This window comes from Rhinoraja longicauda, chromosome 11 (genome assembly GCF_053455715.1).
Source record: "Rhinoraja longicauda isolate Sanriku21f chromosome 11, sRhiLon1.1, whole genome shotgun sequence".
NCBI lineage: Eukaryota > Metazoa > Chordata > Chondrichthyes > Rajiformes > Arhynchobatidae > Rhinoraja > Rhinoraja longicauda.
Window position 1 is genome coordinate 51,385,017 of NC_135963.1, and position 14,341 is coordinate 51,399,357.

The following is a 14,341-nucleotide window of genomic DNA, read 5'->3' on the forward strand; positions in this document are numbered from 1 at the left end:
CCAAACTCCGCCTCTACACCAGTCGTTGCCCAAACCCTGCCACTGGTGAATCCAAATCCCCAAACCCACTCCTCGGGTTGATTTGAACATTGAACAGCACAAGACCATCCACTGCAGTTCGCCCATCCACAACAGGTCCATGGTTGATGCCATCTCCCTGACCCTTCACTCATCCCTGGAATACCTAGATAAGAAGTACATCTATGACAGACTACAACTCTGCTTTCGATACCATTACCCCATCCAACCTCATCTCCAAACTGCTGGAACTTGGAGTCCGCACTCTGTTCTGTAACTGGATCTTCGACTTCCTGACCAACAGGCCACACACAATCAGTGAGGTTATTCTCTCCGACAAAGCATCCTCTTCGATTATTCTCAACACTGATGTTTTCAGCTCCCTTCTATACTCCTTATACACTCATGACTGTGCAGCCAAATTAGGGGTGCCAACTATCGCACTCCCAAATACGGGACAAGGTGATGTCACCGTCCCACGCCCCATGTGACCTCACCTAGCCAGCGGCCACATGCTCCCGCTCCACCAATGGTGGCCGCCCGGGCCAGGAGACGGGTTGCTACGCAACCTCAGCTAAAATGTCGGAAACCTAGATTGTCGGGACCTAAACTGTCGGGAACTACAGTGTCGGGGCCTACAGTGTCGGGGGCCAACAGCGTCCGGACCTACAGCGCCCCCCCCCCCGGGCCTAATACGGGACATGGGTGGTCCTGTACAGGACAAATCAATTTAGCCTAAAATACGGGATGTCCCGGCTAATACGGGACAGTTGGCAACCCTAAACCAAGTACCAATCCAACACAATTTACAAATCTGCAGACAGCACCCCCGCAGGATGGCAGGATACCAAATAACGATGAGACAGAGTACAGGAAAGAGATTAAGAACCTCGTAACCTGGTGCCTAGCCAAAAGCCTCTCGCTCAATGTCAACAAGAAAATGGAGATTGTGATCAACTTTAGGAAGCCAAACGGCACACAAACATACATTGATGGGACCGAAGTAGAGATGGTTGGAAGTTTCAAGTTCTTAGGAATGTATATCACCAGCAATTTGTCCTGGACCAGCCACATCGAAGCAATGGCCAAGAAAGCACATCAACGCCTCTACTTCCACAGAAGTCTTTGGAAGTTCGGCATGCCCTCACCAACATCTACAGATGTGTCATAGAAAACATTTTATCGGGATACATCACTGCATGGTTTGGGAACAGCTCCATCGAAGATCGCAATAAATTGCAGAGTTGTGGACGTAGCCCAGACCATCACACAAATTAACCTCCCTTCCATTAACCCAATCTAAACCTCATGCTGCCTCGACAAGGCCACCAGCATAATTAAGGTCCAGTCTCACCCCGGTCACTCCCTATTCTCTCCTCTCCCATCAGGCAAGTGGTACAGACGTTTGAAAACACATACCTCCAGATTCAGGAAGAGTTTCTTCCCAGCTGTTATCAGGGAACTCAACTGTCCTAACACCAGCTAGAGAACGGTCCTGACCTCCAATCTGCTTCATTAGAGACCATCAAATTGTCTTTACTCTGGCTTTATTGGACTTTATCTTGCCTTAAACGCGATACCCTTTACCCTGTATCTGTACACTGTGGACGGCTTGATTGTTATCCTGTTTAGTCTTTTCGGTGCCTGGATAGCATGCAACAAAAAAATTTCACTATACCTCGATACACGCAACAATAATAAACAAAATTGAACTAAACTAATTAACCTTCACTTAACCCATATCCATCCATTCACTCCATATCCATATGCCAATGCAAAAGTATCTTAAATGCCGCTGACGTATCTACTTCAATCACAACCCTCAGCCCTTCTTAATTTTGGTACTAAAATGTACCATATCATAATTATCTGTATTGACATGGATTTGCTATTTATTAGCTGTTTCTCAATCACTCAGGCAGTATCTTTTCTGTCAGTCACTGCGTTATAACCCCTTTCACAGCATGGTAAAGATCGTGTGCTTTCCTTCCAAACCAAACTTGCTTTTTTAACCTTCAAAACGACACAAAGTGCTGGAGTAATTCAGCAGGGGGTCAGGCAACATTTCTGGAGAACATGACCAGGTGATATTTTTCAGGTTGAGACCCTCTCCTGCTATTTTAGCCTCTTCAATTGGGTAAACATTAAAAATGCTTCATGGAGTAGAAGATGCAACAAAACATTCTGAAGGAGGTCGCAATTGGTGTACTGTGTGGGATCAACATGCCTGTGGCTTTTTGATTGATTGTAAACTACAGGCAGTCACACAAGAAGATAAATGTTAGATGTAGGGGTTTCCTGCATAATGTAATATGGAGTGAGTTAATGCATCAGTTTCTAAATGAAGATGAAAAAGTCAACAGCATGGAGTCAGCTGATAACTACAGAAGTATAAGAGTTGTTACAGGAGTGTTTTGGACCAGTTGAAATTTGGAAGGAGTGAGTACTGAAGGATTGGAACGAAGTCAAACAAAAAATATCAATAAGTGCTATATCACTGAATTGCAGAAGTAAGCAGCTTTAAATAGGTGGAAACAACAAATGGTGCTGATGATGGACAAGTCATGTTGCATGTATTCCAACACACGATTGAACAGGCAAATATCCAAGTTTAATACTCAGTGATGAAGCAAAACCTGTACAAGATGTTAGTGAGGATACGTAATAATAATAAACATTTATTTTTTATAGCGCTTTTCCAAATGCTCAAAGACGCTTTACAAAAACAGTCAAGACATAAAAACAAACAGACAAACTATCCTGACGGAGAAGCGGCGAACAAATAGCGCCAGCGTCCTCTCACGTCAGGGTCCGGCAGTAGACAATAAAGAACACAGTATTGTGTCCAGTTTTGCTCACTCTGCTATAGGAAATATACCATTAAGCTGGAAAGAGTGAAAAGAAGATGTATGAGGATGTTGTCAGAACTTGAAGGTCAAGTCAAGTCAAGTCAATTTTATTTGTATAGCACATTTAAAAACAACCTGATTAGGAAGATATTGGGAGAGGTTGGGCAGGCAGTTTATTCCTTGGAGTGCAGGAGACAAAGGGGTGATCTTATAGAGGTGTATAAAATCATGAGGGGAATAAGACCATGACATAGAAGTAGAATTAGGCCATTCAGCCCATCGAGTCGGCTCCACCATTCAATCATGGCTGATCTATTTTTCCTTCTCAATGTAATTCTCATGCCTTCTTCCCTTAACCATTGAAGCACTTTCGAATTAAGAACCTACCAATGTCTGCTTTATAAATAACAAACGTCTTGGCCTTCACTGCCATCTGTGGTAATGAATTCCACAGATTCACTAACTGTTGGGTAAACAAATCCTCATCTCCATTCTGAATGCCCTTTTATTCTGACACTGTGCCCTCTGGTTCTCGATTCCCATTACTGGAAACATCTTTTCCACGCCCAATTATCTGAGCCTTTCATTATCTGGTAGATTTCAATGAGATCCCCCCTCATCCTTCTAAACTCCAGTGAGTACAGGCCCAGAGCCTTCGAATGCATTTCATATGTAAACCCAATCACCCCCAGAATTATTCTCATAAACTTCCTCTGTTAGGATGAACGTACAAAAACTTTTTCCTATGGTAGAGGAATCAAGAACCAGAGGGCATAGATTTGAGATAAAGGGGAATCATTTAATAGGAGCCTGAGGGGCAACATTTTCACACAGAGGATGGTGAGTATATGGAATGAGCTGCCAGATGTAACATCTCAGTTTTAAATGGCCTTCCCTTTATTCTTAGACTGTGGCCCCTAGTTCTGGACTCCCCCAACATTGGGAATTTTTTTCCTGCATCTAGCTTGTCCAGTCCTTTTATAATTATATACGTTTCTATAAGATCCCCTCTCATCCTTCTAAATTCCACTGAATACAAGTTCAGTCTTTCCAATCTTTCCTCATATGACAGTCATATGAAGTAGTTGAATCAAGTACAATGGCAACTTTTATAAGACATATGAACAGGTACATGGATAGGAAATGTTTAGAAGGATATGGGCCAGGCATAATCAAATGAGGCTACCTTGGATGGGGCATCTTCGTCAGCTTTGATGAGTTGGGTTGAAGGGCCTGTTTCCATGCTATATGACTTATTAAGATAGGGTCATATTAATGCGGGCATCTGAGACGCATGCTCCATAGTCCTTCCCGTACTTGCAGCCAAACGTTTCAGTGAATTTAATAAAGGCCATGTAATGTTGTTGATGCTGCTATCCACATTTCCCTTGGAGGAATTGCACGATTCCCATCGTGCTTCTAAATGGGCAGATGCAACACTGTAATTTGTGTACCTCTTTGGGCAATGAAGGAGATGGTGGGGAACGATGTGGAAACTACTTCTTTTTGTGTTGGACTGCAGGAAGACATCCCACGTTCTTACAGCCTACATCAACATTCCCTTTCTTTAAAATTATTCCCATTATGTCATCTCTTCTCTTGTGTTAGCTTTTTCTTTTCCAATATGTGAACAATGAGATTGTGCATTCATAATTGAAACTTTTAGATCATCAGAAATGTTGTCTGCCTCTGCTGCCTGTTGTTTTTTGTTTGGGATATGACTCGCCTTGTTGGTTAGGACTGGTGTCCAGCCCATCTCCTTCTGGTGATCCAGCCCATCTCCTTCTGGTGATCCAGCCCATCTCCTTCTGGTGATCCACCCCACCTCCTCTGGTGATCCACCCCACCTCCTCTGGTGATCCACCCCACCTCCTCTGGTGATCCACCCCACCTCCTCTGGTGATCCAGCCCATCCCCTCTGGTGATCCACCCCACCTCCTCTGGTGATCCACCCCATCCCCTCTGGTGATCCAGCCCATGTCCTACAGCAGAGCTGGAGCTTTCCACTGCCCTCCTCACTCAGCCCCTCAGACGCATGCGCCGCTTTGCGCGTTGAGGTCAGTTCCGAGTAAGATGGCGACGGTGCGGGCTGTCATGGCTGCGCTGCGGGGCGAGGGGTTGAGACTCCCCAGCAGGAGGGCATCGCTCCGACAGGTACTGACTGCACCGCACGGCGTGCATCGACGGCCGAGCCACCTTGAGGGAAAGCATGATCGGTGCTGCGCTCGTCCTGGGCCGAGCTTTGGTGGTTCTGCCAACTGGGAACTTGGCTGCCTCAGGCTCAGTGAGCAAACCCCCCCATGTTTGACCGAGCTGTCATCTGTCCTTTTAACACCTTACCCTTCCATATCTCTCGTCTCCCTCTCCCCTGATCCACAGACAGTCTGAAGAAGGGTCTCGACCCGAACCATCACGCACTCCTTCCCTCCAGAGATGCTGCCTGTCTGTGCCGCTGAGTTGCTCCAGCAGTTTGTGTCTGTTTAGTTTTACCCTGAGCGACTTTCTCCAGTGCCTTGCATTGGTGGCATCCGGGTCTGGAGCTGGAGCTGGAGCTGGAGCTGTCACTGTACAATAGTTGTTTGCCTTAAGAATCAATCCAAATCGATCAAGGTCTCTGATTGAAGCGGACTCAAAATCTCTAAACTTCTAATAAAATTGTTAGTTCTTTAATTACAATCTGACCCATTATGCTATGCAAATGACTGCCTCAAACATTACCTATCCACTTAAAACTGAACTGTACAGTGTTAAAGATTTTGTCGGTAAATGCTTTGTCCTTTGGTTCATTGCATTTTGATATATGATGCACTTTTTAACGTTAGTCTCTATGTGCAGATGTGTTATGATTGTTGTAAAGTGAAGAACCAATGGATATAGGGATGAGAATGTGTTTGAGTAAGTGTGAGCTGATATAATTGTTAGAAGGAGTACTAGGCTAAGAGGTCAAAATAATAGATACATGAAGAAAAATTGTAAAGTTGCACAGCTTGTGATCGTAGGTGGTCATTAAAGCCACCTGAGACAATGTTTGAACGTGGAGCTTTTACTGAGATGGATATGGCAACATTTGGCTGAAAGGGCACATTAAATTGACCAATTAAGCAACTTTGTTTTGCATTTATTTTATAACTCAGTTTGATCACTAATTAGATTAACCTTTGCAAGATTATATGATATTCAAGAAGCTGCAAATAACAAATACAGCAGTCACCCCTTACTCCTACATTAACTAATTTCATTTCAATGTTTGCACTACAGCATGTGTGATTGCACAGTGGGACAGGGATCTGTTGAATAACATTGAAGGTCACCTGATTTGGGATCACGATTTGAGGTCTGGTGATAAATATAATTTCTATTTTATGTTGTGCAAATATTAGTAAATTATCAAAGCATTTAATTCAGATCATTTAAAAACACTAAGACCACAATTCTAGTGTCTTATGATCTTGTATTGGAGAAGGAGAATGAAATGTTCATTTCCACCATTTGAACTATCTATATTTATGTGGAGGTGACATGATGTTAAGAGCTTGCAAGTCTCTTGGCAAGTAACTGACAACTTCAAATGCAAAACTAAGAGTGCCATACAGTCACAATTGTTTGAGTACAAACAGATTTTTGTTACAAATACCTATGAGAGAGAAGCGAGTGTTACCGAACCTAAATTCATTGGGGTGGAACACTCTCCAAGACAGACATAAAGCCCACCATTTGACCTGTTTCTACAAAATGTTAAATGGTCAGCTCGACATAGATTACTACATCTACACCAAACCCAACCCTATCAGGAGTAGGCGAGGGCATTCGATTCAATCTGAGATACCAGCTATCAAGACTGATGTGCATAGCAATTCATTCTTCCCTCGCACAATTAAAGCATTGAATAGTCTTCACCCTACTATAGTTACTCAACCAGACGTAACTAAATTTAACGTAGCTCTTCTCCAAGAAGCTGTTCTTGCTTAAGTCCATACTCTGCCACCTCCAGTTTAAATTCCATTTGGAATATTTTGGAGGACCAAGAAACAAGAACCAAGATTTTATAGATGCTGCAAGATGATGTCTAAAGCTACACACCTCTTTAATTTCCTTAGTTTTTTAGTATCATAAAAGGTACTGAAGGAGTATCTTAAATTTAACGTATTTCCCTTTATTCTTGCATATCCTTTAGAAAAATCTTTGTTGATTTAGCTTCCAGAGATCGTATTTTGTAGGCAAATAACAACTACGAGTAAGTCTTTGGTAAAGTTTCTCATGGTAGGCTGCTACAGAAAGTTAGATTACATGAGATCCCAGGAGAGTTAACTGGATACAGAATTGGTTTCATTGAAGGAAGCTTTTCGAACTGGAGACCTATGACTAATGTTGTGTCAGAGAGATCAATGCTGGACATTGCTATTTGTGGTTTATATCAACAATTTTAATGAAAATGTACAAGATGCAATTAAAGTCAGTGTTGTCGTAGACAGTAAAGATGGTTATCTTTATTACAACAGGATCTCAATCAAGTGGGCTGAAGAATAAATAATGGTTTAATGCAGAAATGTGCAGATGTTTCCATTTTGGAAAGTCAATGCCAGGCAGGGCCTTCACATTGAATGGCAGGACCCTGATGAGTGTTGTAGAGCAGAGAGATCTTGGAGTACAGGTACATCGTTCGCTTAAAATGGCATCACAGGCAGATAGGGGGGGTAAAGAAGGCTTTTCATTCATTGGCCGTCATTGGTCAGGGTATTCAGTATGGAAGTTGAAACATTGTTACATTTGCATAAGACGTTGGCGTGACTGCATTTGGAGTATCATGTTCAGTTTTGGTCACCCTCCTATATAAAGTATATCATTAAGCTGGAAAGAGTGCGAAGATTTTTGAGGATGTTGCCAGGACATGAGAACCTGAGCTGCAGGGAAAGGTTAGGCAAGGTAGAACTTTATTCTTTGGAGCGCAGGAGGCTAAGAGGTGATCTTAGAGATTTGTGCAAAATCATGAGGAGAATAGATAAGAATGGCTCAGGTCTTTTATCCAAGGGAATCAAGAAGGAGAAGACATGGGATTAATGTGAGAGGGGAAAGATTTTATAAGAATCTGAGGGGTGTGGTGGATATATGGAACGAGCTGCCAAAGGAGATAGTTAAGTTCTGAAAATAGTCAACTGCTCAGGACCTGATGCGGAGAAAGAAGTAATTAATAAACTTTTTCCTAAATTGGAGTTTGACTAGTGATGACTAAACATGACAGGGGTTGAGATGGATTTGTTAGTATGTGCACATCTTAGAGAAGGAAGATTAACCACCCAAATCTATTTTGTTGCGATAGTTCTGGTCACATGTTGATTGACTTCGTCACAACAGTCAACTCGTAGTTCCATGAGTCCCAATACATACTTCTCCTCAGAGACATCTACTTCTACAGATCCAGCATAATGTTCACAATTGGGAGAGGCGCAATGCAGGGGTGAAGTGCTTTGTTGAAGGTAAGTGCTGAGGCTTTGGATCAAGAGGCTTTGGTGAGCGGGCTGAGCAGTGACGGCAGGTTAAGGTGCGGTCTGTTGTTTTTGTGTGCAATTCATTGATTTTAGTGCTGTTGAGTAGCAGGTAAGATGGTGGAATGCTTCTCCTGCAGGATGTGGGATGTCAGAAGCTTCCAGTTTCCCTGAGGACTGCACCTGTGGGAAATGCCTGCAGCTGCAGCAGCTTGCAGACTGCCTTAGGGAACTGGAACTGAGGCTTTACGACTTTGGGGGTGTAGACTGTCATAAGTAAGAGTTACAGTGAGGTGGTATTGCCTAACTTAGGTGCAGGCAGAGAGTAGATGGGTGACCACCAGGAAAGAGAGTGCAGGAGTCCCCTATGGCCATTTCCCACGAAACCAGGTATACCCTTTTGGACTATGTTGGATGGAATGTTCTATCTTGGAAGAGTAGCAGCAGGCCTGGCTCTGAGGCACAACGGGGAAGATTGAAGTCAGTTTGAGCAAATGTCATCAGAGACTTGTTAGTGTGAGGGGAAAAACGGGCGATTCTGTGGCCATAAACAAGACCCTGGATTAATGTGTTGTCTCCCTGGTGCCAGAGTCCAGGATATCTTGAGCAGTTGCAAAACATTCTCAAGTGGGGGGGGGGGGGGGGGGGGGGCATGTCGTTGTGCACGTTGGCGCAAATGACTTTGGTAAAATAGGAATGAGATTCTGTGGAGTGAATATAGGGAGTTAGGCAAATTGTGAAAAAGCAGGACCTTATGGGTAGTAACCTCCAGATTACACCTAGTGCCAGGTACTAGTGAGGGTAGGAATGGGAGATTGGGACAGATGAATGGGCTGAGGAACTGGGATTCAGATTTTTAGACTAGTGGCATCTCTTTCTGGGTGACCTATATAAGAGGGATGGGTTGCACTTGAACTGGAGGAGGATTAATGTTGCTACTTGGAAGGGTTTGCACTAGATTGGCAGATGGAAGGACTGATGGGAAAGACTGCTGGGAAGCTAGAGTAAGTCTGAAAGAAAGGACAGGCAGAGAAAGATTAATGAACACCGAGAAACTGATGGCCTGAAGTGTGTTTACTTCAACTCAAGGAGAATTGTAGGTAAAACGGATTAACTTAAAGCCTGGATCAGTGTATGGAACTATAACTATGGTCATGATGGAGACTTGGTTGCGAGAGGGACAGGACTGGCAGCTCAATGATCCAGCTCTTTGGTGTTTCAGACGTGATAGAGATGGAGATGAGTGGTGGTGGAGTTGCTTTACTAATCAGGGAGAATGTCACTGGTACTCAGAGGACATACTGGAGAGTCCATCTGCTGAGGTGATATGAGTTCAAAAATAAAAAAGGTGCAAATATTCTAATGAAATTATACTATAGACCTCCCAATAGCCAACGGGAGATAGAGGATCAGATATGTAGATGGATTATGGAAAGATGCAAAAGCAACAGGATTATCACAGTGGGTGACTTTAACTTTCCCAATATTAACTGGGGCTTACATCGTGCAAAAGGCTTGGACAGGGCAAAATTCATTAGGTGTATCCAAGAGGGTTTCCTGAAATAGCATGTGTATAACTTATACTAGACCTGGTATTGGAAAACAAGTTTGGCCAGGTGGCTCGTGTTTCAGTGGAAGACCATTTTGGGGAGAGCGATCACAACTCCATAGGTTTTAAGATTTATTATTTTGAGCAGGAATAAGTTGGGATCTTGGCAGAAGGTACCAAACTGGAGTAAGGAGGATTGCAACATTATTAGGCAGGAGCTAGTCAGAGCAAATCAAGAGCAGTTGGTATTGAGTAAGTCTGCATCTGACATGTGGAAGTGGTTTAAAGGCCAGTTGATCAAAGTTCAGGACCGGCATATACCAGTAAGGAGGAGGGATAAGGATGGCAAGGTAAGGGAAACTTGGATAACCAGAGGATGTAAATTTGCTGAAAGATAAAGGAAACCTAGGTAAAATTTATGATGAAATCAGACAGGGCCATTGAGGCACATAAAGCAAGTAGGAAAGAACTCAATCGGTGATTAGAAAGGTTAGAATGGACCATGAAACGTGTTTGTCCAGTCAGATGAAGAAAATCCCAAAGCTTTCTATACGTATATTAAAAACGAGGATATCCAGGGAGAAGGTGGGACCGCTCAGGTATAAAGGAGGGAATTTGTGCTTTGAGTCAGAGGATGTAGGTAAGGTACTATATGACAACCTTGCACTTGTATTTGCCAAGAAGAAGGACAAGGAGAACACAGATCTGTGTGGATAATGGAGTTACTGTGGAACAGATGTTCATGATTGGATTGGGAGGGGTGGGCTTGATTCTGTGTTGCATTTAAATGATAATATTGAAAATAAAGAGTAAAGTCTAATGAGGTGAAGCAAAGGAACAATTAAATTCTACAAGTGACACAATTAGTACACCTTGAAAATTATGTTCTATATGCTGTACGATTCACTTTCAGCAAAATTAAATGTTTACACAAACGATAAAGGCACCATTCCTTTTGCATTCTAAGGCAATGGAGAATGCAGAATATTTAAAATTATTTCAATGTTTTTATTATCTATGCTGAATCACATTGCACAATACAAGAGTTGAATGGTTATAGTTTCTAGCTGTTTTCTACTTTTAAGACATTAACCTTTCATAAAATATATTGTAAGAACAAATTTACCAAAACTTGAGATGTACAGTGATTGGTTAGGTTAATGATAGCAATGTTTACAGATATTGCCTATCCATCCATCATACAAATAAAAATGTGTCCTTCCAACTTTGATTGCTGGCCAGCAGTTGGAGTCAAATGTTGATCTTGTGGTTAAAACATGGCTGATGCAATTTTGGCAGACCTTTAACCATCAATGCTGATGAATGGAGTACCTGCTACTCTAGGTAATAGTTGTTTCTCCCAATAACATTTTTGTTTTCTATCTCTCAGCAACAGAAGTGAATTGCAAATGTAAAATGTATCTTTTCCCCCTTTCCCAAGTCTTATAATTGCAAAACTGCCACTGAAGTCATATAGTTACATCTGTTTTTTGTTTCTGTCTTTGCCAGGTGTGTGTACACCATTATAGGTGTTGTAGTAATGGCCATTTTATGAAGCCAGAATACCCTGTATTTAACAAGTCATCTCTTCGACTCAGCATACCGTTGAGAACTTTAAGAACCTCTGCTGGTAATTGAGATGTTCACTAGTTTCTTGTTAACTCGTACTTCAGTCAGATTACTCGGGTCAACTGCTGGCTGACATTTTTATTTTATTTTTTTAGCTGTTCATGGCCAGGTTGTTCAGTTTAAACTTTCTGATATTGGAGAAGGAATCACGGAAGTTAATGTGAAAGAATGGTGAGTTGATTTCAAATTATGATTTAGGAAAAATCTTTATTGCAGAATTACTGTGGGCAGCAAAAAAATGTTTTGTTCATAAAACTGATTTATTGGTTTATTTCTGACCAAAATATATTTTACAATATAAGAATGTAAATCTTCATTTGACTTATATTTTGTCTAATACAATTGCTAAGAGCCAATGTGATATAGTTCAGGATCATGTGATCTAGTGAAATATTTTTTGTTTAAATTGTATTGTGAATTTAATTTATGTCTCATAATATCTGTTAAATGTTGTGAGTCATAACCAGTGAATTATTTTACTGGACAAACAAGGTGGCTTGTTTTACATGCAACAAAATCTTTCAAATAGTATCATGGTGAATGGCACCTTGTGTTAAAGAAAGACAGGTGCATTTATTTAGCCTCTTTCGTGCCTCAAGATGAATGGACCAAAGCATCACACAGTCATGGAGGTAAGTTTGAAATGCAGCCACTGGTTGAGGAATGTTGGATCAAATATCAGATTAATTTGTTTCCGTTATCCAAAAATAGCTATTATTGACATCTTGGTTTAATATTCATCACAAAAGCTATTATCTCTGAAGTTCAGTGCTCCATTAATATCAGTCAAAATTGCATGCAAATTCCTGATGTGACTCTTCAAACCTGCAATACTGCCGAACAAACCAAGTAGCTTAAGAAGTGTAAGAAAATAACTGCAGATGCTGGTACAAATCGAAGGTATTTATTCACAAAATGCTGGAGTAACTCAGCAGGTCAGGCAGCATCTCAGGAGAGAAGGAATGGGTGACGTTTTGGGTCGACGCCCTACTTCAGACTGATGTCAGGGGGGCGGGACAAAGGAAGGATATAGGTGGAGACAGGAAGACAGTGGGAGATCTGGGAAGGGGGAGGGGAAGAGATGGACAGAGGAACTATCTAAAGTTGGAGAAGTCAACGTTCATACCACTGGGCTGCAAGCTGCCCAGGCAAAATATGAGGTGCTGTTCCTCCAATTTCCGGTGGGACTCACTATGGCACTGGAGTTGAAGTGCTCAGCCACCGGGAGATCAGATTGGTTAATGCGGACTGCAGTACTGAAGTGAAGTCACTGATGTATGTAAAACTTTGACACCTGGACAGGATATCAGTATATTTTTGACAATTATGGATTCTACTTGCTCCTCCTCATTACATTCCAATGAATTTTTTTGAAAGTAACATCAAACACTTTTAGAAGATACAAGGAATTGCAGATGCTGGTTTACAAAAAACGACACAAAGTGCTGGAGCTCAGCAGGTCAGGCAGCATCTCTGGAGTACATGGATAGGCGATGTTTTGTGTCAGGAACCTTCGTCAAACGCTTATTATTCTGTAATCTTGAGAGGTTAAACTCATTTCTTGTATTCCTGTATACCAATTATTGATTTCCTCAAGTCATCTTACTGTTTTCAAATTTGATCCACTGCTTTATGGCTGTTGTCCTTCAACTTGTCTGGATGTCAGACAGATCCAGTTTACTGTGGGTAAATTCTTGGGTAACTTCTGCAACACCTCCTACTCCTTGGACCCTGGCTAATCTTTCATTTGTTTCTTCAACCCATTCCCCACCCCCCACCAAAAATCCTGCAACAAGCTTTATAGTTGGTAACTGTATTTCTTTTGGGCTCACACCTTCTATCAACAACTTGCCTATCAGGGAAACGCATCGTCTGAGGTCATCTTTTACCGGCCATGATTTGTCTGGCCCTCTCTCCCAGTTTTTGTTCTCCACTACCCCCCCTCCAATCAATCTGAAGAAGGGTTACGACCTGAAACATCACCTATCCATTTATTCCAGCCTGCCTAACTACCTTTTACTAGCTGCCTAACCCACTGAGTTACTCCAGAATTTTGTGTCTATCTTTGTACAAACCAGCATCTGTGGTTCTTTGTTGTTACATTTTGACTTCTCCACTACAGAGTCTCTTTGGGGAAAATGCCTACTTTGAAGAAGTTCTCATCTCTCCAAAGGGAGTTCTTTGAGACCCTCTCTCACAGCTCTCCCTCCGTAATTCCTGTAGTTCTTCAGTTCTACAACCATGTTTTAACCTGGACTCGCTACCACTGCCTCAACACTTGCCTGCACTGCCATCTTCCGCCTTATGGCTTCCAGCTCTGGTTCCAGACTTCCCAGTTCGGACCCAACCCGGATTTCAGTTGCCAACAATCAATCCAGCTCTTCTCACAACAGTTCACCTTCTGCACCCTGTGTTCCACACTGGCTGCCATGCGCCGTCACCAGCAGGCCCTTGCTCTGACTCTCCCCCAGCTCTGGGCCTCACTCTCTTACACCAGCCATGGACCTCAAGTTTACTTAATTCTCCGCTAGATCCACGTCTTCAATAGACGCTTCCTTTGTTACCTGCTCTTTAAGGATTACGAGCTTTCCTACCAGACCAGTCTCTTCGCTGACTCTCTTCGACTCAGCTGCTCTCCCAACTACCCGCAGGCCCAAGGCTTCACCACTGGATCGCACCACACACCTGATCGCTATGAGGCCGAGACCCACAGCGGCATTGCCGCCAGGAGGAGGAACACCAACGGTCACTGCCTCTCCAACCTTCACCACCACCCTGGCCGCTCCCAGACCGGTGCCACTGAAGCTGCCTCC

General features: G+C 42.7%; 1 protein-coding gene across 1 annotated transcript in view; it reads left to right on the top strand.

The window, feature by feature from the left end:
* Window positions 1-4,934: 4,934 nt before the first annotated feature.
* dbt (dihydrolipoamide branched chain transacylase E2) overlaps window positions 4,935-14,341 on the top strand; it is a 45,328-nt gene continuing 35,921 nt past the window's right edge. Inside the window, exons 1-3 of the mRNA XM_078407702.1 lie at window positions 4,935-5,021; window positions 11,409-11,529; window positions 11,624-11,699. Of these exons, the coding sequence (XP_078263828.1) occupies window positions 4,941-5,021; window positions 11,409-11,529; window positions 11,624-11,699 (278 nt within the window). The 5' untranslated portion in view covers window positions 4,935-4,940. The remainder of the gene's footprint in view (window positions 5,022-11,408; window positions 11,530-11,623; window positions 11,700-14,341) is intronic.